The following is a 24,694-nucleotide window of genomic DNA, read 5'->3' as shown; positions in this document are numbered from 1 at the left end:
GCCTGTCTGCAACAAACTTGAAACATTGTATCAACTATTAACTTTGGGTCCAGCCCGAAGCTCATGCTAGCAAACTTGCAGTATTGTATAAAATATTCAGGGCCCTCTGAGTTTCCCATGGCAGTTAGCTTGGGACAGACACAGCTATAGGCTATTTGCGAAAGGTATAAGAAGTAATTAGGGAGGCCAATTTGATGATGTTTCCACTGGATCAGAGCATTACATTTTTGTCCTTCTCGCTGAGTGGTTATCGAAAGGTAGAGAGCTGGAATGATTTTTCAAATACATTGAGGAACTATTGTCATTCTAAATGGATGTCAGGGTACTCAAGGAAGCAGGAGGGGTGAAGTCAGGCGCAGGAGACTAATGTCCGTGAAAAGATGTTTAATAGGCACAATCCCAAAAACTGCCAATAACAGGTAAGGCAGGGCAACAATACAAGAACGGAACGAGCCCGAAAACAGAGTAGGGGCGCAGCCCAAAACTCGCAGCCTTACAACACAAAAGGCAGAGGGAAAAAACACCTAACCCCAGCCTAACACACCAGACAAAAAACAATCATGCACAAACCCAAACCTAAACAGAAAGACTAAATAACCCCCCCACTAATGAACTAACACAATACAGGTGCAAACCTAAACCAGACCTAACCAAAAGAAAATGAACAGAGGATCGGTTTGCAGCTAGTAGGCCGGTGACGACGACCGCCGAGCGCCGCCCGAGCGAGGAGAGGCGCCACCTTCAGTCGACGTTGTGACAATGGATGTAAAAACAGACTTTGTTTGCTTGCTGTTTGAGGTGAAGAAAACATTACTTTGAGAAGCTACACAGCTCATTAGTGATGGTGCGTTAAGCCAATCAGAAATACTATCAGATGCCCAAATGTGCACATTTATATGCTTACATTTGTGCACAGGCCAGGTAGCCTATAGGCCTACTTCTATGCATAATCAGGTGCGCATCCTTACTCAACATTGACAGGAGCCTTCCAAACAAAATAAAATGACTAAATTGACAAAAATCATAAATTAAATTAACCAAATAAACCAAAACATATTTCTCACAGGTGTAGCATACAGTAGGTTGTGCACTCTGCAAACAACGTGTCCACTCTGACAATGAGAACGGTAAAATAATGCAATAATAATATATTGAATTATAGAAATTATAATTATAGGAATTAACGATAAATGTACTACTGGTGATATATGTCATCGGGAATTGATAGTCTAACAATCAAATAGAAACAATTCACACAATAAATGAATGAAACAATGAATGTGCACAAATTGCTTGACAAAAAAAAAAATCTTGGTCGACCAACAGCCTATTGACCAAACAATCGACCAGTCGACTAATTGGGGTCCGCCCTAATTCATTCTAAGCCTACAGGAAAGTGTGTGCCCTCAGGCCTGGAGGGAAGCAAAAGTAATTTCGCTACCCAAGAATAGCAAAGCACCCTTTACTGGCTCAAACAGCGACCAATCAGCCTGTTACCAACCCTTAGTAAACTTTTGGAAAAAAATTGTGTTTGACCAGATACAATACTATTTCACAGTAAACAAACTAACAAAAGACTTTCAGCACGCTTATAGGGACGGGTACTCAACATATACTGCACAGAAATGACTGATTATTGGCCGAAAGAAATTGATAATAAGAATATTGTGGGAGCTGTTTTGTTAGACTTCAGTCATAATCATAATCTGCTGATGGAAAAAACCTGTGTTATGGCTTTTCGTGGATCGAAAGTTACCTGTCTAGAAGAAGACAGAGGGTGTTCTTTAATGCAACCCCCTCCAACATAATCCAGGTAGCATCAGGTATTCCCCAGAGCAGCTGTCTAGGCCCTTTACTTTTTTCAATCTTTACTAATGACCCGCCACTGGCACTGAGTAAAGCCTGCGTGTCTTTGCATGCTGATCACTCAATATGGTACACATCAGCTATCACAGCAAGTGAAATCACTGCAACACTTAACAAAGAGCTGCAGTCAGTTTTAGAAATGGTGGCAAGAAATAGACATTAAAAAAATGAAAAGCATTGTATTTGGGACGAAATTGAGCAAGTTGAGGAGACTAAACTGCTTGGTGTAACCCTGGATTGTAAACTGTCATGGTCAAAACATATTGGTGCAATGGTAACTAAGATGGGGAGAGGTCTGTCTGTAATAAAGCGCTGCTATACTTTCCTGACATTGCTATCAACAAAACAAGTCCTACAGGCCCTAGTTTTGTCGCAACTGGACTACTACCCATTCATATGATCAAGTGCCACAAAGAGTAACATAAGCAAATCACAGTTGGCACAGAACAGAGCTGCACGGCTGGCCCTTAAATGTATACAGAGAGCTAAAATCAATAACAGGCATGTCACTCTCTCCTGGCTCAAAGTAGAGGAGTGACTGAATGCATCACTACCTGTTTTGGTGAGAGGTATTGACATGTTGAAAACACCAAGCTGTCTGTTTAAACAACTAGCACACAGCTCGGACACCATGCATACCCCACAAGACAAGCCACCAGAGGTCTCTTCACAGTCCCCAAGTCCAGAACAGACTATGGGTGGAGCACAGTACTACATAAAGCCATGACTACATGGAACTCTATTCCACATAAAGTAATGCAAGCAGTAGAATCAGAAAAAAATATAAAACTACACATTATGGAACAGTGTGGACTGTGAAGTGGGTTGAGTCACTGACGTGATCTTCCTGTCCGGGTTGACGCCCCCCCTTGGATTCGTGCCAGATCTTCGTGGGCTATACTCGGCCTTGTCTCAGGATAGTAAGTTGGTGGTTGAAGATATCCCTCTAGTGGTGTGGGGGCTGTGCTTTGGCAAAGTGGGTGGGGTTATATCCTGCCTGTTTGGACCTGTCCGGGGGTATCGTCGGACAGGGCCACAGTGTCTCCTGACCCCTCCTGTCTCAGCCTCCAGTATTTATGCTGCAATAGTGTATGTGTCGGGGGCTAGGGTCAGTCTGTTATATCTGGAGTATTTCTCCTGTGTTATCTGGTGTCCTGTCTGAATTTAAGTATTCAGACAGGACCCTAGGACCATGCCTCAGGACTACCTGGCCTGATGACCTTTTGCTGTCCCCAGTCCGCCTGGTCATGCTGTTGCTCCAGTTTCAACTGTTCTGCCTGCGGCTATGGAACCCTGACCTGTTCACCGGACGTGCTACCTTGTCCCAGACCTGCTGTTTTTAACTCTCTAGAGACAGCAGGAGCAGTAGAGAAACTCTGAATGATCGGCTATGAAAAGCCAACTGACATTTACTCCTGAGGTGCTGACCTGTTGCACCCTCTACAACCACTGTGATTATTATTATTTAACCCTGCTGGTCATCTATGAACATTTCAACATCTTGACCATGTTCTGTTATAATCTCCACCCGGTACAGCCAGAAGAGGACTCCGCACCTTCAGGCTCTGATCAGGCCCTACACCCAAACAAGGGCACTGTGTTCATCCACCTCTGGCCTGCTGGCCCCCCTACCACTGCGGAAGCACAGTTCCCGCTCAGCCCAGTCAAAACTGTTCGCTGCTCTGGCACCCCAATGGTGGAACAAGCTCCCTCACGACGCCAGGACAGCGGAGTCAATCACCACCTTCCGTAGACACCTGAAACCCCACCTCTTTAAGGAATACCTGGGATAGGATATAGTAATCCTTCTAACCCCCCCCCCCCAAAAAAAAATATATAGATGTACTATTGTAAAGTGGTTGTTCCACTGGATATCATAAGGTGAATGCACCAATTTGTAAGTCGCTCTGGATAAGAGCGTCTGCTAAATGACGTACATGTAAATGTAAATGTATAGTCATACCATTGACCATCTTACAGGCTTTTGTATCTGTAATATATTTGTATTTTTGTTGCTTTGGGCAGAATAGCTCCCGAGTGGTGCAGCGGTCTAAGGCTCTGCATCTAGTGGTAGAGGTGTCGCTACAGACACCCTGGTTTGAATCCAGGCTGTATCACAACCGGCTGTGATTGGGAATCCCATAGGGTGGCGCACAATTGGCCCAGCGTCGTCCGTGTTCGGCTGGGGTAGGCCGTTATTGTAAATAATTATTTGTTCTTAACTGCCTTGCCTGGTTAAATAAAATGATTATACAGCAGACGGAAGATGTATGCACACTCTCTCATTTCTGCAGGAGAGCAATTTTCTCCCTTAAATAGTAGATCAAATTGTGATCCATTAAAGAGTGGAGAATGATATTCCCACTCAAAATGCAACGGCATAACTCTCCCCAAATAAAAAATGTTTTGTCACATGTGCCGAATACAACAGGTGTAGACCTTACAGTGAAATGCTTACTTACGAGCCCCTAACCAACAATACAGTTTAAAAAAAATACGGATAAGAATAAGAGATAAAAGTAACAAGTAATTAAAAAGCAGCAGTAAAATAACAATAGCGAAACTATATACAGGTGGGGGTACCGATACAGAGTCAATGTGCGGGGGTAGAATATACATGTAGGTAGAGTTATTAAAGTGACTATGCATAGATGACAGCAGAGAGTAGCAGTGGTGTAAAGAAGGGGGGGGGGGCAATGCAAATAGTCTGGGTCGCCATTTGACTAGATGTTCAGGAGACTTATGGCTTGGGGGTAGAAGGTGTTTAGAAGCCTATTGGACCTAGACTTAGCACTCCGGTACCGCTTGCCATGCAGTAGCAGAGAGAACAGTCTATGACTAGGGTGGCTGGAGTCTTTTAATTTTTAGGGCCTTCCTCTGACACCGCCTGGTATAGAGGTTTTGGATGGCAGAAAGCTTGGCCCCAGTGATGTACTGGGCCATACGCACTACCCTCTGTAGTGCCTTGTGATCGGAGGCTGAGCAGTTGCCATACCAGGCAGTGATGCAACCAGTCAGGATGCTCTCGATGGTGCAACTGTAGAACTTTTTGAGGATCTGAGGAACCAGGCCAAATCTTTTCAGTCTCCTGAGCAGGAATGGGTTTTGTCATGCCCTCTTCACGACTGTCTTGGTGTGCTTGGACTAGAAGTCGACCGATTAATCGGAATGGCCGTTTAATTAGGGCCGATTTCAAGTTTTCATAACAATCAGTAATCAGTATTTCTGTCGTTGCACCAATGTGTACCTAACCATAAACTTCAATGCCTTTCTTTAAAATCAGTACACAAGTATATATTTTTAAACCTCTATATTTAGTTAATATTGCCTGCTAACATGAATTTCTTATAACTAGGGAAATTGGGTCACTTCTCTTGCGTTCCGTGCAAGCAGTCAGGGTATATGCAGCAGTTTGGACCTCCTGGCTCGTTACGAACTGTGTGAAGTCCATTTATTCCTAACAAAGACCGTAATTAATTTGCCAGAATTGAACATAATTATGATATAACATTGAAGGTTGTACAATGTAACAGCAATATTTAGACTTAGGGATGACATCCGTTAGATAAAATACATAACGGTTCCGTGTTTCACTGAAAAAATAAACATTTTGTTTTCGAAATTATAGTTTCCAGATTCGACCATATTAATGACCAAAGGCTCGTATTTCTGTGTGTTATTATGTTATAATTAAGTCTATGATTTTATATTTCATAGAGCAGTCTGACTGAGCGATGGTAGGCAGCAGCACGCTCGTAAGCATTCATTCAAACAGCACTTTCGTGCGTTTGCCAGCAGCTCTTCGCTGTGTTTCAAGCATTGAGCTGTTTATGGCTTCAAGCCTATCAACTCCCGAGATTAGGCTGGTGTAACTGATGTGAAATGGCTAGCTAGTTAGCGGGGTGCGCGCTAATAGCGTTTCAAATGTCACTCGCTCTGAGACTTGGAGTAGTTGTTCCCCTTGCTCTGCAAGGGCCGCGGCTTTTGTGGAGCGATGGGTAACAATGCTTCGAGGGTGGCTGTTGTCGATGTGTTCCTGGTTCGAGCCCAGGTAGGGGCGAGGAGAGGGACGGAAGCTATACTGTTACACTGGCAATACTAAAGTGCTTATAAGAACATCCAATAGTCAAATGTATATGAAATACAAATGGTATAGAGAGAAATACTCATATAATTCCTATAATAACTACAACTTAAAACTTCTTAACTGGGAATATTGAAGACTCATGTTAAAAGGAGCCACCAGCTTTCATATGTTCTCAAGTTCTGAGCAAAGAACTGAAAACCAGGTGTGTGGGAAAACAAGACAAAACAAATGGAAAATGAAAAATGGATCGGCGATGGCGATCTAGAAGACCGGTGACGTCGACCGCCGAACACCGCCCGAACAAGGAGAGGCATCGACTTTGGTAGAAGTCGTGACAGTACCCCCCCCGACGCGCGGCTCCAGCAGTGCGCCGACACCGGCCTCGGGTACGAACCGGACGGCGAGGCGCAGGGCGATCCAGCCGGAGACGGTGGAACTCCCGCAGCATTGAAGGGTCCAACACGTCCTCCACCGGAACCCAGCATCTCTCCTCCGAACCATACCCCTCCTAGTCCACGAGGTACTGAAGGCCCATTGCCCGACGTCTCGAATCCAGTATAGAACAAACGGAGTACGCCGAGGCCCCCTCGATGTCCAGAGGGGGTGGAGGAACCTCCCGCACCTCAGACTCCTGGAGCGGGCCAGCCACCACCGGCCTGAGGGGAGACACATGGAACGAGGGGTTAATATGGTAATCGGTGGGAAACTGTAACCTGTAACAAACCTTGTTCACTCTCCTCAGGACTTTAAATGGCCCCACAAACCATGGACCCAGCTTCTGGCAGGGCAGGCGGAGGGACAGGTTTCGGGTTGAGAGCCAGACCCGGTCCCCCGGTGCGAACACCGGGGCCTCACTTCGGTGACAGTCTGCACCAACTTTCTGGCGCAGCACGGCGCCACTGAAGTTGAACATGGGCGGCGTCCCATGTTTCCTCCACGCGCCGGGAACCAGTCGTCCACCGAAGGAGCCTCGGTCTGACTCTGATGCCAAGGAGCCAGAACCGGCTGATACCCCAATACACACTGGAAGGGGGAGAGGTTAGTGGAGGAGTGGCGGAGCGAGTTCTGGGCCATCTCTGCCCAAGGCACGATCGCTGCCCACTTCCCCGGCCGGTCCTGGCAATAGGACCTCAGAAACCTACCCACATCCTGGTTAACTCTCTCCATCTGCACGTTACTCTCGGGGTGAAAACCCGAGGTAAGGCTGATCGAGACCCCCAGGCCTCCGCAGTCTGTAGGGCCGTAGGGAGACCGGGCAGAGGAAGGAGACGGCAGGACTTACGAGAAACGATCCACAACAACCAGGATCATAGTGTTTCCCTGTGATGGGGGAAGATCAGTCAGGAAATTGATCGACAAGTGCGACCATGGCCGTTGTGGAATGGGTAAGGGGTTTAGCTTACCTCTGGGCAGGTGCCTAGGAGCCTTACACTGGGCGCACACCAAGCAGGAGGAAACATAAACCCTCACATCCTTAGCCAAAGTGGGCCACCAGTACTTCCCAGTCAGACAGCGCACCATCCGACAGATGCCTGGATGACCAGAGGAGGGTGACGTGTGGGCCCAATAGATCAACCGGTCACGGACAGCAGACGGAACATACAGACGCCCAGCGGGACACTGGAGTGGAGCGGGCTCTGCACGCAATGCCTGTTCAATGTCCGCGTCCAGCTCCCACACTACCGGCGCCACCAGGCAGGAGGCCGGGAGTATGCGGTTGGGATCCATGGGCCGCTCCTCTGTGTCATACAGCCGGGACAGTGCGTCTGCCTTCACGTTCTGGGAACCTGGTCTGTAAGAAAGAGTGAACACAAAACGGGTGAAAAACATGGCCCACCTTGCCTGATTAGGATTCAGTCTCCTCGCTGCCCAGATGTACTCCAGATTGCGGTGGTCAGTCCAGATGAGAAAAGGGTGTTTAGCCCCCTCAAGCCAATGTCTCCACGCCTTCAGAGCCTTGATGAGAGCCAACAGCTCCCGGTCCCCCACGTCATAGTTTCGCTCCGCCAGGCTGAGCTTCCTCAAGAAGAAGGCACATGGGCGGAGCTTCGGTGGCGTACCCGAGCGCTGAGAGAGCACGGCTCTTATCCCAGCCTCGGACGCATCCACCTCCACTATGAATGCCAAAGAGGGATCCGGATGGGCCAGCACGGGAGCCGAGGTAAACAGAGCCCTCAGGTGACCAAAAGCCCTGTCCTCCTCAGCCGACCACTGCAAACATACCGGTCCCCCCTTCAGCCGTGAGGTAATGGGAGCCGCTACCTGACCAAAACCCCGGATAAACCTCCGGTAGTAATTGGCAAACCCTAAAAACCACTGCACCTCCTTTACCGTGGTGGGAGTAGGCCAATTACGCATGGCTGAAATGCGGTCACTCTCCATCTCCACCCCTGAGGTGGAAATGCGGTACACTAGGAAGGAGACGGACTGTTGGAAGAACAGGCATTTCTCAGCCTTGGCGTACAGGTCATGCTCCAACAGTCGACCAAGCACCTTGCGCACCAGGAACACACGCTCGGCACGTGTAGTGGAGTATATCAGAATGTCATCAATATACACCACTACACCCTGCCCGTGCAGGTCCCTGAAAATCTCGTCTAGAAATGCTTGGAAGACTGATGGAGCATTCATCAACCTGTACGGCATGACGAGGTACTCATAATGCCAATGAGGTCGTACTGAACGCCGTCTTCCACTCGTCTCCCTCCCGGATACGCACCAGGTTGTAAGCACTCCTGAGATCAAGTTTGGTGAAGAAGCGCACCCCGTACATTGACTCAATCGCCGTGGCGATTAGAGGTAGCGGGTAACTGTACCTCACAGTTATCTGATTAAGGCCTCAATAGTCAATATACGGGCGCAAACCTCTCTCCTTCGTCTTCACAAAAAAGAAACTCGAGGAGGCGGGTGAAGTGGAGGACCGAATGTACCCCTGACGCAGGGATTCGGAGACATATGTTTCCATAGCCACTGTCTCTGCCTGTGACAGGGGATACACGTGACTCCTGGGAAGTGCAGCGTCTACCAGGAGATTTATCGCACAATCCCCCCGTCGATGGGGTGGTAATTGAGTCGCCTTCTTTTTGGAGAAGGCGAGAGCCAAATCGGCATACTTGGGGGGAATGCGCATGGTGGAGACCTGGTCTGGACTTTCCACTGTAGTAGCACCTATGGAAACCCTAAGCATCCCCCCGAGCACTCTCGCGACCACCCCGTGAGAGCCCTCCATTGCCATGAAATAGTGGGGTTATGACAAGCTAACCAGGATAGACCTAGCACCACGGGAAATGCAGGAGAGTCAATGAGAAAGAGACCGATTTTCTCCATGTGACCCCCATGCGTCACCATGCCCAGAGGAGCGGTGGCCTCCCTAATCAACCCTGACCCTAATGGTCGACTATCTAAGGCGTGAACTAGGAAGGGAATTGCCACAGGAACGATGGGGATCCCTAAACTATAGGCTAATGATCTGTCTATAAAATTCCCAGCCGCACCTGAATCGACAAGCGCCTTATGCTGGGAATGCGTGGAAAACTCAGGAAACGTAACGAACAAAAACACGGCGCAACAGAGGGCTCTGGGTGAGAATGGTGCCTTCTCACCTGGGGTGCCGCCAGCGTGCCCTGCCTGCTGCCTCGACCCACAGAGGAACCAACCCAGCACCTCTGCGGCCACAGATGGTGCACGAGACGGAACCTCCTCCGGTCTCCCTGAGCGCAGCACCTCCCAGCTCCATGGGCATCGGAGCGGTGGTGCTGGGGGATGGAACCGACAGACCCCGATCTGGACGTCCGCAGATTATCCAGGTTATCCAGCCGAATGGACAGGTCCACCAGCTGGTCGAAAGTAATGGTGGTGTCCCTGCAGGCCAACTCTCGACGGACGTCCTCGCGCAAACTGCGCTATGGTGGTCTGCTTAAAACATGTTGGTTTTACAGACTCGGACAGAGAGTAGTACACATTCTGGTAATCCGTCTGGCCCTGCGGCCTTGTGAATGTTGACCTGTTTAAAAGGTCTTACTCACATCTGCTGTGGAGAGCATGATCACACAGTCTTCCGAAACAGCTGGTGCTCTCATGCATGTTTCATATAGCCTACCACTGAGGTTGATGGATACTGTTGGATGTATGTGTGTATATTGAGAATAAAAACAAGTCTGCCAATGATTAATTGCATATACCCTATATACCACACTTCATATCACAGGTATACAAACAACCATTACATCTCCATTTCCCTTTTGCTAAATACATAAATCAATGCCACGCCTTTCAATGGGAAACTAAACTGTGGTGACAGGGTAACCCAAAACCACTAGATAAGAGGCTAACCACTGAAAAATATGGCTAGGGACTGAAATATGATGCACAGATAGACTACGGATGAATATGAATGAATAGGTTAAACTAATCGGAGTAACCTTCTTGAATAGTACTCTTCATCCTCAATCACATCATCTAACAGCTCACAGCACTCTTAACCTCATACTTTAGGCTGAACTTTTTCAAACAATCATGAAGTCAAAGTCAAAGCTAAACCCTGGCTGTGTGTAGAATCTAACATCTTATGACAGGATCCCTTGATGGCCCTCCATAACTATGGACAATATACCATTCTTTCCTGGCCCCACAAACTCATTAGGGTCAATGTCAGTGGCTACGGCTAATGCGCTTGACAGGAACCTAGTTCAGACAGAAGTCCTCTCCTCCCACTCCATTCAGCCATAGTGAGGAGTAGGCAGAGGAGGGAGAGCTCTCTCCAACACTATGTAGGATCAGCACGAGACTTCACATCAACTCCATCACACCATCTTAAAAACTTTTACTGCAGTGGGCTAAATCAGGGTCACATAGAGCGCTTCTTGTTAGTCTTAAACAAATCTACTTTGAAACAAAAGTATACACCTCACACACATGGTTATGGGCTTTAAAAAAGAAGACACCTGTACCATGTCAGATATAGAGTTGAAATGTATTACATTTTGAGTTAGCGTCCCAATATTACACTTTATATACATCACAGAAGACTGAAATATAACAAAATCCTTGACATAGAAATAACGGATTTTCAGCGTAAAAAAAATAAACGTTTATTAATTATGAAATTATTAACGATTTTAATACCATTCCACCCAAAAGGCCACTAGGTCATTTGACTGCATGAGAGGGCTACCCTTCCTTTCCAGAGCTTGCCGAATGAAACAAAATAATCATGAATAGACATGTACCAAAGTTAGAACACACAAAGACAAACAAATGTTAAATGGGAGACTTTATGACAACTTTCAACCACTCAACAACATTGCTATGGAATGTTTGCTTCGTTAGAAAAGTGCCAATAAGACTGTGTTTACACAGGCAGACACATTCTGATCTTTTGCCCAGTTATTGGTAAAAGAGCTGATCTGATTTGTCAAAAGGACAATTAGTGGAAAAATATCTCAGAATGGGATGCCTGTGGAAACACAGTTGGAGGATAGGTGGGCTGTGAAAACAATTGCCTAATTTGACTCGCTTTGGAACAAAATTACAAATAATCTAGTTAGAACAACAATCAAGCTTCAGTAGGGGCAGCAGGTAGCCTGGTGGGTAGGAGCGATGGACCAGTAACCTGTCGTTCTGCCCCTAAGCAAGGCAGTTAACCCACTGTTCCCTTGACTCAGATGATGTGCATGTCGATTAAGGCAGCCCCCCGCACCTCTCTGATTCAGAGGGGTTGGGTTAAATGCGGAAGACACATTTCAGTTGAAGACATTCGGTTGTACAACTGACTAGGTATCCCCCTTTCCAGTAGTACTCACTGTAGCTTTGTAGGTAGCCAATGTCATACCAGATGGATTACTAATATGGTAATCAACATGGTGCATTGTAGGAATTATTGGTCTAAAAGATGTTAGAGCAGGTTAGGAGGCCATTAATTAATGATACTACCATCACAATCAGAGATGATTAAAATCACTGCTCCCGGACCTATCAATAATTCCGTAAGGGGATAAACCAAAGCATCAAGTCACAGAAAATGACTCTTTTGGCTATTGAAGGATAATGATGAGTTCATAAGCAGCCTTCTTTTACCTGTACCTCTCAAGAACCCAGGAACACTGAATCATAGAAATCACAGGTCTGAACAAATAGAACACTTAATCATCCTAAGATTAAATAGACATCTGATGACAAACGAGGGTGGGCTAAATGAGGGCCAACAATGAGGCAAGAGTACAAGGCAATCAGGCTGCCATAAGGCGTGAGAGAGGGGGCTGACATGATAAGACCCAACACTGAGCTTTACATTGTTCAAAGGGAGACTTTCACTTGGGGAGTCATTGAAAGCGATCGCACGTACTTATCAAGGCAAATTACCTAATCTCTATGACAGCCCCACAGTTCAATGTAGAAGCTTCACCAAAGCCAAAGCATGACCAATATATGCTGCCCCAGCTGCCAGCCATGGGAGTGGGGGGACAACCTAGCTACCGTAGAGAACCCTCTTATAACATCCTGGTCTGAAGCCTGAACAGATGGGGGACGGGATCCCCAATAACTCTCTCATAATATATACATAAACTACCTAACTCTGCATGCATATTGAATCTAGCCAAGAATAAACATACTTTTGTTACTGTCATTTTCACCACCGGCATCACGCATAATTTATATTCATACATACCATTTTTAAAGTTGTCCAACAGATTACAATAAAACTTACTTTTACCATTATGCAGTACATTTTGTTCTGTTCAGTTTCAAAGTTCAAAGCATTCAGAAACTGCTGACTTGTACACAGAATTAAACTGCAGCCACTGATTTGATCAACCACACCAGCAGGATAACGATCATATAACAGTAATGTAAAAACATTTTGGGGTGAATCAAACAGATGTTCCCCTCAAGCTCCTGTTTGTGACATTATTATCACTGTGAAGTAGTGGTCATAATTGTAAAGAGGTCATTAGCGGACAGACACAGAGACAGACAGCGATGGGCTCCATTTACCTTTTTCTGCTCCTCCAGTGCATGTGTCACAGGTTTCCTCCTCTGGTGCTGGTGCTGATGCTGACTCCCCTCAGCTCCCAGTTCCATAGCAGGCTGAGTGCCAGATACCCTCTCTCTTCCCTGCTCAGTCCCAACTCCACAATATCCACAACCCAATAATCCCTGAGGGGAAGGGAAATCCCAAATCCTTCACATGTGATATCCTACTTCCTTCCCAGGTTGTCAATACGGATACATCACTTCTCCAAAAGAATGATCACATCCGACACCTCCCAAAGGATTCTGGGGCTCTGGCGGAGGTGAGGTCAACAATAGTTCTGCTTCTTCAGTCTCAACCCAGAGGGACTGGGCCACAGGACTGACCGGAGAGACTGGGTCCCAGGGGCCACTGGTCTCTGAATCATGGTGGTTAGTTAGGGATGCAGCCTGCAGCAACGATGCACTGCCTTCATTGGAAGTGATTGGAATTAACACAGTGATAATGAAATCTGATAAGCATGGTTCAGTCCAAGGGGGTCCAAGAGTCCCATCACGCTTGATCTGAGTGAAGAGCTTGAGTTACCCACCATGTACCCAGTTACCCACTATATCAAGTTTGGACACACCTACTCAAGGGTGTTTCTTTATTTTCACTATTTTCTACATTGTAGAATAATAGTGAAGACATCAAAACTATGAAATAACACATATAGAATCATGTAGTAACCAAAAAAGTGACCTGGAAAGCTTTTCCAACCATCTTCACCTGGAAAGCTTTTCCAACAGTCTTGAAGGAGTTCCCACATATGCTGAGCACTTGTTGGGATGGCGTATCGCTGCAGAATGCTGTGGTAGCCATGCTGGTTAAGTGTGCCTTGAATTCGAAATAAATCACCAACAGTGTCACCAGCAAAGCACCCCCAAACCATTACACCTCCTCCTCCATGCTTCACGGTGGGAACTACACATGCGGAGATCATCCGTTCACCTACTCTGCGTCTCTCAAAGAAACGGCGGTTGGAACCAAATCTCAAATTTTGATTCATCAAACCAAAACTCAGATTTGCTCGTGTTTCTTGGTCCAAGCAAGTCTCTTCCTCTCATTGGTGTCCTTTAGTTGTGGTTTCTTTGCAACAATTCGAAGGACTGATTCTTGCAGTCTCCTCTGAACAGTTGATGTTGAGATGTGTCTGTTACTTGAACTCTGTGAAGCAATTATTGGGGCAATTTCTCAGGCTGGTAACTCGAATGAACTTATTCTCTGTAGCAGAGGTAACTCTGGGTCTTCCTTTCCCGTGTCAGTTGTCATGAGAGCCGTTTCATCATAGCGCTTTTGGCGACTACACTTGAAGAAACTTTCAAAGTTATTCAAATTTTCCCGGATTGACTGACCTTCATGTCATTTATTAATGATCCATTTGCTTATTTGAGCTGTTCTTGCCATAATATGGACTTGGTCTTTTACCAAATTGGGCTATCTTCTGTATGCCACCCCTACCTTGTCACAACACAACTGATTGGCTCAAACGCATTAAAAAGCAAAGAAATTCCACAAATGATCTTTTAACAAGGCACACCTGTTAATTGAAATGCATTCCAGGTGACTACCTCATGAAGCTGGTTGAGAAAATGCCAAGAAGCTTCATCAAGGAAAAGTGTGGCTACTTTGAAGAATCTCAAATATAAAATATATTTTGATTTGTTTAACACTTTTTTTGGTTACTACATGTTTCCATATGTGTTATTTAATAGTTTAGACATACATTTCTACAATGTAGAAAATAGTAAAATGAAGAAAAACCCTTTAATGAGTATGTGTGTCTGAATATATATATATATATATATATATATATAGGTTGCATTAAATCGATACATCATCGTCGTCATCATTCTCATTATGATCGTTTGGGAAAACCGATGATTTTTTTAAACTCCACTTTAAAACTATCACTGTCACTTAACTAAAGAAACACAAATAGGCTACATACTACAGTAGTTATAAACGTATTTCAAGTTTAACCATTAGACTTAGCTTACAATATGAATATAGAATGTGACTGGCTGAAACCACGATGTAAAAAATACAAAATAAAAAATTCTACGAACCCATCAAAATTAGCTTAGTCCATCCAACATGATATCATATCACTGTATGGAAGAAAAACATCGTGAAATATAAAATACTCACCGAAATAAAATCTATTTTTTTTGCAGAATATCCATGAACATTTTGGCTACAAATTGGTTACTCCGTGTGCACACCGTACACCAGCACAGACCACACTTTCCATTCCCATCCCCACAGAGAACGCTTCTTTTCAATAGTTTTTTTTGTACACGGCTTTCTTGTCCCAGTGTTAAAGCTCGTTCCCATTGAAACGTTTAGGAATGAATTTTCTGCCATCTAGTGTGAAAAAAATGGAACATCGGTTATTAAACATTCCACCCATGATCGCAAGAGCATCGAACTTCACGAGGCTACAATAACATGAAAAGGCTCCACTTTTCAGAATTATACATCGTTGAACTTTTCATCTATTAAAATTAGAGGTAGGTTATAATATCATGCAATAAACAGGTAACAGTCAGTCCATTTAGTGATATACAGTATAGTTACATTGTATTCACATGGTTATTGCATGATGTTGCCACTATGCCAAACGCTGTATAGAAAAAACATGATATGTTGTGTTGTCCCTATTCTATCCACCATATCAAAAGCAGATGCCATGTTTACTGTCAGAGAGAAACCACATCAGTCCTAGACCAGTAGGTGGAAACACCAAAGTGACCATCTTGGGTGTGGGTAATGTCAGTATGGCATGTTCCCTCAGTATATTACAGTCGGTGAGTCCCACTGTGCATATCACAGAGTGAGCACCAAAGACTTTCGATTTTTATTCTGAGCTTGTATACAGTGCCACGCCATTCCAACAAATACATTTCATTGGAGCTAACAATTACTATGAATACTGATGATAAACAGTCTAGTATAGCTTAACACTTACCCCGTCACTTGCTGTGAAGAGTGTGGCTGATGAAGTCACCGTGGTGGATGCTATAGAGGACTGCATGGAGAGGAGCTGGACACGCAGCAAGCCAGCCTCTTCCTGAAGACCTCCAAGATCACAGCCGCCAGAGGTCAGCTATAGCCTGGCTCAGTGCCCGGTGTGTGTGTGTGTGTGTGTGTGTGTGTGTGTGTGTGTGTGTGTGTGTGTGTGTGTGTGTGTGTGTGTGTGTGCGTGTGCGTGTGCGTGCTTGCATGTAAGTGTGCTGACTCCTTTAAAATAATACAGTGCAATAGCAGAACGATGAATGATTTTGGTATTTCAAACTCTTGTGGGAAAATGTGTCGAGTGTCAAACTACGAAATCCCTAGATGTAAAAATGTGGAGTTTGGGATATTTTCCCACTTTGTTGTAACATATTGTAATATATCGTGCTCTGTTCCTCTTAGACTACTCAGACACAGCCAACTCCAAGCTGTGCGTCATCACTGCAGGCATGCGTCAGAGGAAGAGGGAGAGTCGTCAGGATCTGCTCCAGAGGAACATTTAGGTGTTGAAGCAGATCATCCCTCAACTGGCCCAGCACAGCCCTGACACCATCCTCCTGGTCATATAAACCCCTAGTACCTCACTACACCATGTCCACTTCTTATATTCGTATATGGAGAAGTGAGTAGGATATTATCAGACTGATGAGAAGAGTCAAGTCAAACTTAGTTACATGACTCATTTTCCCTAAGTAAAGGTTTCTTCCTAGCGTGGAGAAACCCTGTCCAATAGTAATTGAGCATGTATATATTTGTTTCTAACCCTGGCTGGTGGCTAACCCGATGGTACTGAACTCTGTGGCACTCTGATGGATGTGCTGACCTATGTGGCATGGAGGCTGAGTGGGTTCCCTCAGAACAGGGTCAGCGGAACCAATCTGGACTCAACATCGTTCTCCTACTTGACGGGAGAGGGACTGCAGATCCACCCTAGCAGTGTCCACGGACACATCATAGGAGAGCACCGGGACTCCAGTGGTGCCACTCCCCTGTATCAGGTCAAAAACAGCATCACAATCAATCCATACAAAAATATGCATCACTAGAGAGCTGGAAGCTGGGCAGGATTCAGAGGGCTGGGCAGATGTTTGGCGACTCCATTACCCGCAGTATTAGACTTAAAATGAATCATCCAGCGATCATACACTGTTTACCAGGGGGCAGAGCTACCGACGTTAAGGATAATCTGAAGATGGTGCTGGCTAAAGCTAAAACTGGCGAGTGTAGAGAGTATAGGGATATTGTTATCCACGTCGGCACCAACGATGTTAGGATGAAACAGTCAGAGGTCACCAAGCGCAACATAGCTTCAGCGTGTAAATCAGCTAGAAAGATGTGTCGGCATCGAGTAATTGTCTCTGGCCCCCTTGCAGTTAGGGGGAGTGATGAGCTCTACAGCAGTCACACAACTCAATCGCTGGTTGAAAACTGTTTTCTGCCCCTCCCAAAATATACAATTTGTAGATAATTGGCCCTCTTTCTGGGACTCACCCACAAACAGGACCAAGCCTGGCCTGTTGAGGAGTGACAGACTCCATCCTAGCTGGAGGGGGGCTCTCATCTTATCTACGAACATAGACAGGGCTCTAACTCCCTTAGCTCCACAATAAGATAGGGTGCAGGCCAGGCAGTAGGCTGTTAGCCAGCCTGCCAGCTTAGTGGAGTCTGCCACTAGCACAGTCAGTGTAGTCAGCTCAGCTATCCCCATTGAGACCGTGTCTGTGCCACGACCTAGGTTGGGCAAAACTAAACATGACGGTGTTCACCTTAGCAATCTCACTGGAATAAAGACCTCATCCATTCCTGCCATTATTGAAAGAGATTGTGATACCTCACATCTCAAAATAGGGCTACTTAATGTTAGATCGCTCACTTCCAAGGCAGTTATAGTCAATGAACTAATCACTGATCATAATCTTGATGTGATTGGCTTGACTGAAACATGGCTTAAGCCTAATTAATTTACTGTGTTAAATGAGGCCTCGCCTCCTGGTTACACTAGTGACCATATCCCCTGCGCATCCCGCAAAGGGTTGCTAACATTTATAATAGCAAATTTCAATTTACAAAAAAAACCCTGTAATTTTCATCTTTTGAGCTTCTAGTCATGAAACTCTATGCAACCTACTCAATCACTTTTTATAGCTACTGTTTACAGGCCTCCTGGGCCATATACAGCGTTCCTCACTGAGTTCCCTGAATTCCTATCGGACCTTGTAGTCATGGCAGATAATATTCACATTTTTGGTGACTTTAATATTGACATGTAAAAGTCCACAGACCCACTCCAAAAGGCTTTTGGAGCCATCATCGACACAGTGGGTTTTGTCGAACATGTCTCCGGACCTACTCACTGCCACAGTCATACTCTGGACCTAGTTTTGTCCCGTGGAATAAATGTTGTGGATCTTAATGTTTTTCCTCATATTCCTGGACTATCGGACCACCATTTATTACGTTTGTAATTGCAACAAATAATCTGCTCAGACCCAAACCAAGGATCATCAAAAGTCATGCTATAAATTCTCGGACAACCCAAAGATTCCTAGATGCCCATCCAGACTCCCTCCGCCTACGTCAGAGTACAAAAATCAGTTAACCACCTAACTGAGGAACTCAATTTAACCTTGTGCAATACCCTAGATGCAGTCGTACCCCTAAAAACAAAAACATTTGTCATAAGAAACTAGCTCCCTGGTATACAGAAAATACCCGAGCTCTGAAGCAAGCTTTCAGAAAATTGGAACGGAATTGGCGCTACACCAAACTGTAAGTCTTCCGACTAGCTTGGAAAGACAGTACCGTGCAGTATCGAAGAGCCCTCACTGCTGCTCGATAATCCTATTTTTCCAACTTAATTGAGGAAAATAAGAACAATCCAAAATGTATTTTTGATAATGTTGCAAAGCTAACTAAAAAGCAGCATTCCCCGAGAGAGGATGGCTTTCACTTCAGCAGTGATAAATTCATTAACTTCTTTGAGGAAAAGATCATGATCATTAGAAAGCAAATTATGGACTCCTCTTTAAATATGAGTATTCCTCCAAAGCTCAGTTGTCCTGAGTCTGCACAACTCTGCCAGGACCTAGGATCAAGGGAGACACTCAAGTTTTTTAATACTATATCTCTTGGCACATTGATGAAAATAATCATGGCCTCTAAACCTTCAAGCTGCATACTGGACCCTATTCCAACTAAACTACTGAAAGAGCTGCTTCCTGTGCTTGGCCCTCCTATGTTGATCATAATAAATGGCTCTCTATCCACCAGATGTGTACCAAACTCACTAAAAGTGGCAGTAATAAAGCCTCTCTTGAAAAAGCCGAACCTTGACCCAGCAAATAAAAACTATCGGCCTATATAGAATCTCCAATTCCTCAACAACAAAAAAATGAAAAAGCTGATGCACAGCAACTCACTGCCTTCCTGAAGACAAACAATGTATACGAAACGCTTCAGTCTGGTTTTAGACCCCATCATAGCACTGAGACTGCACTTGTGAAGGTGGTAAATTACCTTTTAATGGCGTCAGACCGAGGCTCTGCATCTGTTCTCGTGCTCCTAGACCTTAGTGCCGCTTTTGATCCCATCGATCACCACATTGTTTTGGAGAGATTGGAAACTCAAATTGGTCTACACGGACAAGTTCTGGCCTGGTTTAGATCTTAACTGTCGGAAAGATATCAGTTCGTCTCTGTGGATGGTTTGTCCTCTGACAAATCAACTGTAAATTTCGGTGTTCCTCAAGGCTCCGTTTTAGGACCACTATTGTTTTCACTGTATATTTTACCTCTTGGTGATGTCATTCGGAAACATAATGTTAACTTTCACTGCTATGCGGATGACACACAGCTGTACATTTCGATGAAACATGGTGAAGCACCAACATTGCCCTCCCTGGAAGCCTGTGTTTCAGACATAAGGAAGTGGATGGCTGCAAATGTTATACTTTTAAACTCGGACAAAACAGAGATTCTTGTTCTAGGTCCCAAGAAACAAAGAGATCTTCTGTTGAATCTGACAATTAATGTTGATGGTTGTACGGTCGTCTAAAATAAAACTGTGAAGGACCTCAGCGTTACTCTGGACCCTGATCTCTCTTTTGACGAACATATCAAGACTGTTTCAAGGACAGCTTTTTTCCATCTACGTAACGTTGCAAAAATCTGAAACTTTCTGTCCAAAAATGATGCAGAACAATTAATTCATGCTTTTGTCACTTCTAGGTTAGACTACTGCAATGCTCTACTTTCCGGCTACCCAGATAAAGCACTAAATTAACTTGAGTTAGTGCTAAACACGGCTGCTAGAATGTTGACTATAACCAAAAAATTTGATCATATTACTCCAGTGCTAGCCTCTCTACACTGGCTTCCTGTTAAGGCAAGGGCTGATTTCAAGGTAAACTGCTAACCTACAAAGCATTACATGGGCTTGCTCCTACCTATCTTTTTGATTTGGTCCTGCCGTACATACCTACACGTACGCTATGGTCACAAGACGCAGGCCTCCTTACTGTCCCTAGAATTTCAAAGCAAACAGCATGAGGCCTGGCTTTCTCCTATAGAGCTCCATTTTAATGGAATGGTCTGCCTACCTATGTGAGAGACGCAGACTCGGTCTCAACCTTTAAGTCTTTATTGAAGACTCATCTCTTCAGTAGGTCCTATTATTGAGTGTAGTCTGGCCCAGGAGTGTGAAGGTGAACGGAAAGGCACTGGAGCAACGAACCACCCTTGCTGTCTCTGCCTTGCCGGCTCCCCTCTCTCCACTGGAATTCTCTGCCTCTAACCCTATTACAGGGGCTGAGTCACTGGCTTACTGGTGCTCTTCCATGTCGTCCCTAGGAGGGGTGCATCACTTGAGTGGGTTGAGTCACTGACACGGTCTTCCTGTCTGGGTTGCCCCCCCGGATTGTGCCATGGCGGAGATCTTTGTGGGCTATTCTCCGGCCTTGTCTCAGGATGGTAAGTTGGTGGTTGAAGATATCCCTCTATTGGTGTGGGGGCTGTGCTTTGGCAAAGTGGGTGGGGTTATATCCTGCCTGTTTGGCCCTGTCTGTCCGGGGGTATCGTCAGACGGAGTCACAGTGTCTCCCAACCCCTCCTGTCTCAGCCTCCAGTATTTATGCTGCAGTAGTTTATGTGTCGGGGGCTAGGGTCAGTCTGTTATATCTGGAGTATTTCTCCTGTCTTATCCGGTGTCCTGTGTGAATTTAAGTATGCTCTCTCTAATTCTCTCTCTCTCTCTCTTTCTCTCTTTCTTTCTTTCTTTCTTTCTTTCTTTCTTTCTTTCTTTCTTTCTTTCTTTCTCTCTCTCGGAGGACCTGAGCCCTAGGACCATGACTCGGGACTACCTGGCCTGATGACTCCTTGCTGTCCCCAGTCCACCTGCCATGCTGCTACTCCAGTTTCAACTGTTCTGCTTGCGGCTATGGAACCCTGACCTGTTCACCGGACGTGCTACCTGTCCCAGACCTGCTGTTTTCAACTCTCTAGAGACAGCAGGAGCAGTAGAGATACTCTGAATGATCAGCTATGAAAAGCCAACTGACATTTCCTCCTGAGGTGCTGACCTGTTGCTCCCTCGACAACCACTGTGATTATTATTATTTGACCCTGCTGGTCATCTATGAACGTTTGAACATCTTGGCCATGTTCTGTTATAATCTCCACCCGGCACAGCCAGAAGATGACTGGCCACCCCTCATAGCCTGGTTCCTCTCTAGGTTTCTTCCTAGGTTCTGGCCTTTCTAGGGAGTTTTTCCTAGCCACCGTGCTTCTACACCTGCATTGCTTGCTGTTTGGGGTTTTAGGCTGGGTTTCTGTACAGCACTTTGTGACATCAGCTGATGTAAGAAGGGCTTTATAAATACACTTGATTGATTGTACTCCAGGCAGTCATAGACAGGTAATGAAGATCAGCATTGTCCTTGTCACAAGTAAATGTGTATCACCAATTAATCTCTAGAAACAGGGGCATAGATTACTGTTAGAGCAAGTCAGTATTATCTTGAGTATGTATACACACACAGTAATATGGGACTCTAAAGTAGTGGAAAATGTCTCTTCAGTGGTTATGAGGTGATTCGGCTGAAGGGGCACACCCCCTGGGTCATTGGTCTGAGTGTGTCCAGCCTAGCACAGGTCATACTGAAGAACCTCAGCACCATTCACCCTGTGTCCATCCTTGTCAAGGTGGGTAGATCTGCAAAGAGCGTACAGAGAAATATTACCGTGCTAATCTTTTTGTATTTTTTACGTTATGTGTATTGTGATTATGTATTTTCTGCACAGTATGTGTGTTCGTGTGTGTGTGTTTCCCAGGGCATGTGTGGGATAGAGGAGGAGGTGTACTCACCCAGCCCCTGAGGGAGACAGAGGTTCAGGGGCTGCAGGAGAGGGCATGGTTCCTGGGACAAACCAACAGCGAGCTGATCCTCTGAGCCACGGAACTCCAGGACAAAGAATGAATCAAGCTCATACATTAGTTTACACTGAGGTTAACTGATGTTGTCATGTGTACAGTAACAACGTCTAAACACTAAACATGACCCATCAAGCTCATACATGTGATTTGTATATATTTGTGTTGTATCATCAATAGATGTCTGTATCGCAAAACAAATATACAGACTGCGTGTGATGAATAAAGAGTTATTGGAAACTGTTTTGCCCCATCTTCAATACATAAAGGAGGGTTATCCAATCATTGTTGTCCTTCTTACATGTGAAGTAGCATGTTAGATGTATGTCCAGAAGGGGGCAGGATCCCACTTCCTGAGCAGGATTGGGTAGGTGGCAGCAAAGTGGCTTGAAGACAGACAGGGTGGGTAGGGAAGGTTCAGTAACCTTCTCCCCCTGGTCTCTTCTACTCTTCCTGACTCAGTATTAAATCAGCAAGCTCAGGATTTCTGATGGCTGTCTCTCTCATATGGTCCATCTGTTTGTGTAGCAATTTTTTTGATGCATCCTTAAAATCCCCTCTTTTTTTCATTAGTCCACTGTTGATACAGTCCCAAAATGTTTTGCATGTCAGGAGACAAGTTTTCAAGAAGCAAAATGTCACCGGCCACATCGTCATGATGATGCAAAATGATTCATAGTTGGTGAAACTGCCACGTGTTTGTGATATTACAAAAACAATGAAGTTACTTCAAACAACGAACAGTTTTGTCCCCATCGGACATCATTGCACGTACGATAAAGAGCAGAATATGTACTGAGACTTTTACAAACCACGATGCTAAATGCTCCTCTCTTCCAGTTCATCAACATAACAAAATAATCACGAAGGTGCTTGGGAAAACAGTGGCGCCTATTCCCCCTTTACGGATTTCAACTTTAATCAGGGTGACAAGTAGTGAATGGATGAATACCAGACGTGTTGTGTAGTCCAGGGGTTCTTAAAGTGGGATCAGCAGAGGTTCTGCAGGGGGTTGATCTTTATTTTTTTAATGAATATTACTAACAGATTAAATGACTTTGGGCAAGGGATCTGTGGAGTAAGTTTACAGTGTGCAATACAATACAATATTATTAATCTACAATCTATGTTCTTAACCCTGGGCAACATGGGCCTGGGACGCTCAAAGGGATATTGGTATCAAAGAATTCCCACAAAATGTTTATATTATTTTTACATAAATGCACTGTAATTTACGCTTTAAAACTGCACTGTAATTTACGCTTTAAAACTCTGTCTAATGTCATAATGTTTAGAATTACAGGATATTAGCTTTAAAGCCACAACAACAAAATATGAAAAAACTATTCAGGGACCCTCTCATAATCAGAGCACAACTCGAGTGCGATAAAAATTGGCTACAGGGATTTTGACATCTGCAGCACGTGGCTGGACGAACCAAGTCTCAGGTCCGGGAAAGAACATTTAAAAGGCCTCTTGGGAATTGGATAGAAAATGTTGCTGTTTTCAATCAAATTGGGGCAGGACAAAAGGTGTAGAATTGCTGGAAATTAGCTTGAAAACGGCAACATTTTCTCATAGTAAAACGTCATAACAATAAAACTCCCTGTAGGCTATTTTCATCACACTCGAGCTGTGTTCTGATTATGAGGGGAGTCCCTGATGAATTTGCTAACACAAAAAGGGTCCCGGCCCCAAAAAGTTTGAGAACCCCTTGTGTAGTCGAAGTACATTACTCCTATAGTAACTGTGATATAATCTCTTTGACAATGCCAAGAGCACTTAGGTCTAGGCTTACTAGAGATGGGTCGCCTGGAGTCACCTCTAATGAAAATAAATGGACTTGAGACGTCCAGCTGGTTTCAACAACAATAAAACATATCCACAGTGATGAGTGGTAAGTTACAGTATATCTGTAATAGTGAGAGAGGAAAAACAGAAAGACTAACTTCTGAAAGTAGCCGGTGGCCGGTGTGTTAGCGACCACCTACTGGGTGTCTACGAACGGGGGAGAGTCAATATGACATCCATCAGGGCCAGGACCAAGGCCAGCCTGACAAATCAAGGCTGCCAGGACAGCATAGGGCCACAGCCACCCGTATCAAGAGCACCTATTAATCCATGGTGTTGTCAGTCAGGGGATAATTAATAAGTGTTAATCAGTCTGGCCCAGGGAGGACCGGTGGGGGTGACATATTCCTTCACCTCTATCCAAGGGAGAGCGAGAGGGAGCGCATTAGCTAAGTCGCTTTGGACAAAAGTGTCTTAAATGGCATATATTATTATTA

The 24,694-nt window shown here is 45.1% G+C and overlaps 1 protein-coding gene and 1 pseudogene across 1 annotated transcript in view; one reads left to right on the top strand and one right to left on the bottom strand.

Moving 5' to 3' along the window:
- The window catches only part of nav2b (neuron navigator 2b), a 184,295-nt gene extending 169,069 nt beyond the window's left edge, over positions 1–15,226 (bottom strand). The window contains exons 1-2 of the mRNA XM_045688409.1: positions 15,114–15,226; positions 12,947–13,486 (exon numbers count right to left, since the gene is read on the bottom strand). Coding sequence (XP_045544365.1) covers positions 12,947–13,033 — 87 coding nt within the window. The 5' untranslated portion in view covers positions 13,034–13,486; positions 15,114–15,226. The remainder of the gene's footprint in view (positions 1–12,946; positions 13,487–15,113) is intronic.
- A 423-nt stretch (positions 15,227–15,649) lies between these two features.
- On the top strand, positions 15,650–22,351 carry LOC106561575 (L-lactate dehydrogenase B chain-like; annotated as a pseudogene).
- Positions 22,352–24,694: the final 2,343 nt, after the last annotated feature.

This window comes from Salmo salar, chromosome ssa10, assembly GCF_905237065.1.
Source record: "Salmo salar chromosome ssa10, Ssal_v3.1, whole genome shotgun sequence".
Classification (NCBI taxonomy): Eukaryota; Metazoa; Chordata; class Actinopteri; order Salmoniformes; family Salmonidae; genus Salmo; species Salmo salar.
This window is presented reverse-complemented; position numbering and strand designations above follow the sequence as displayed.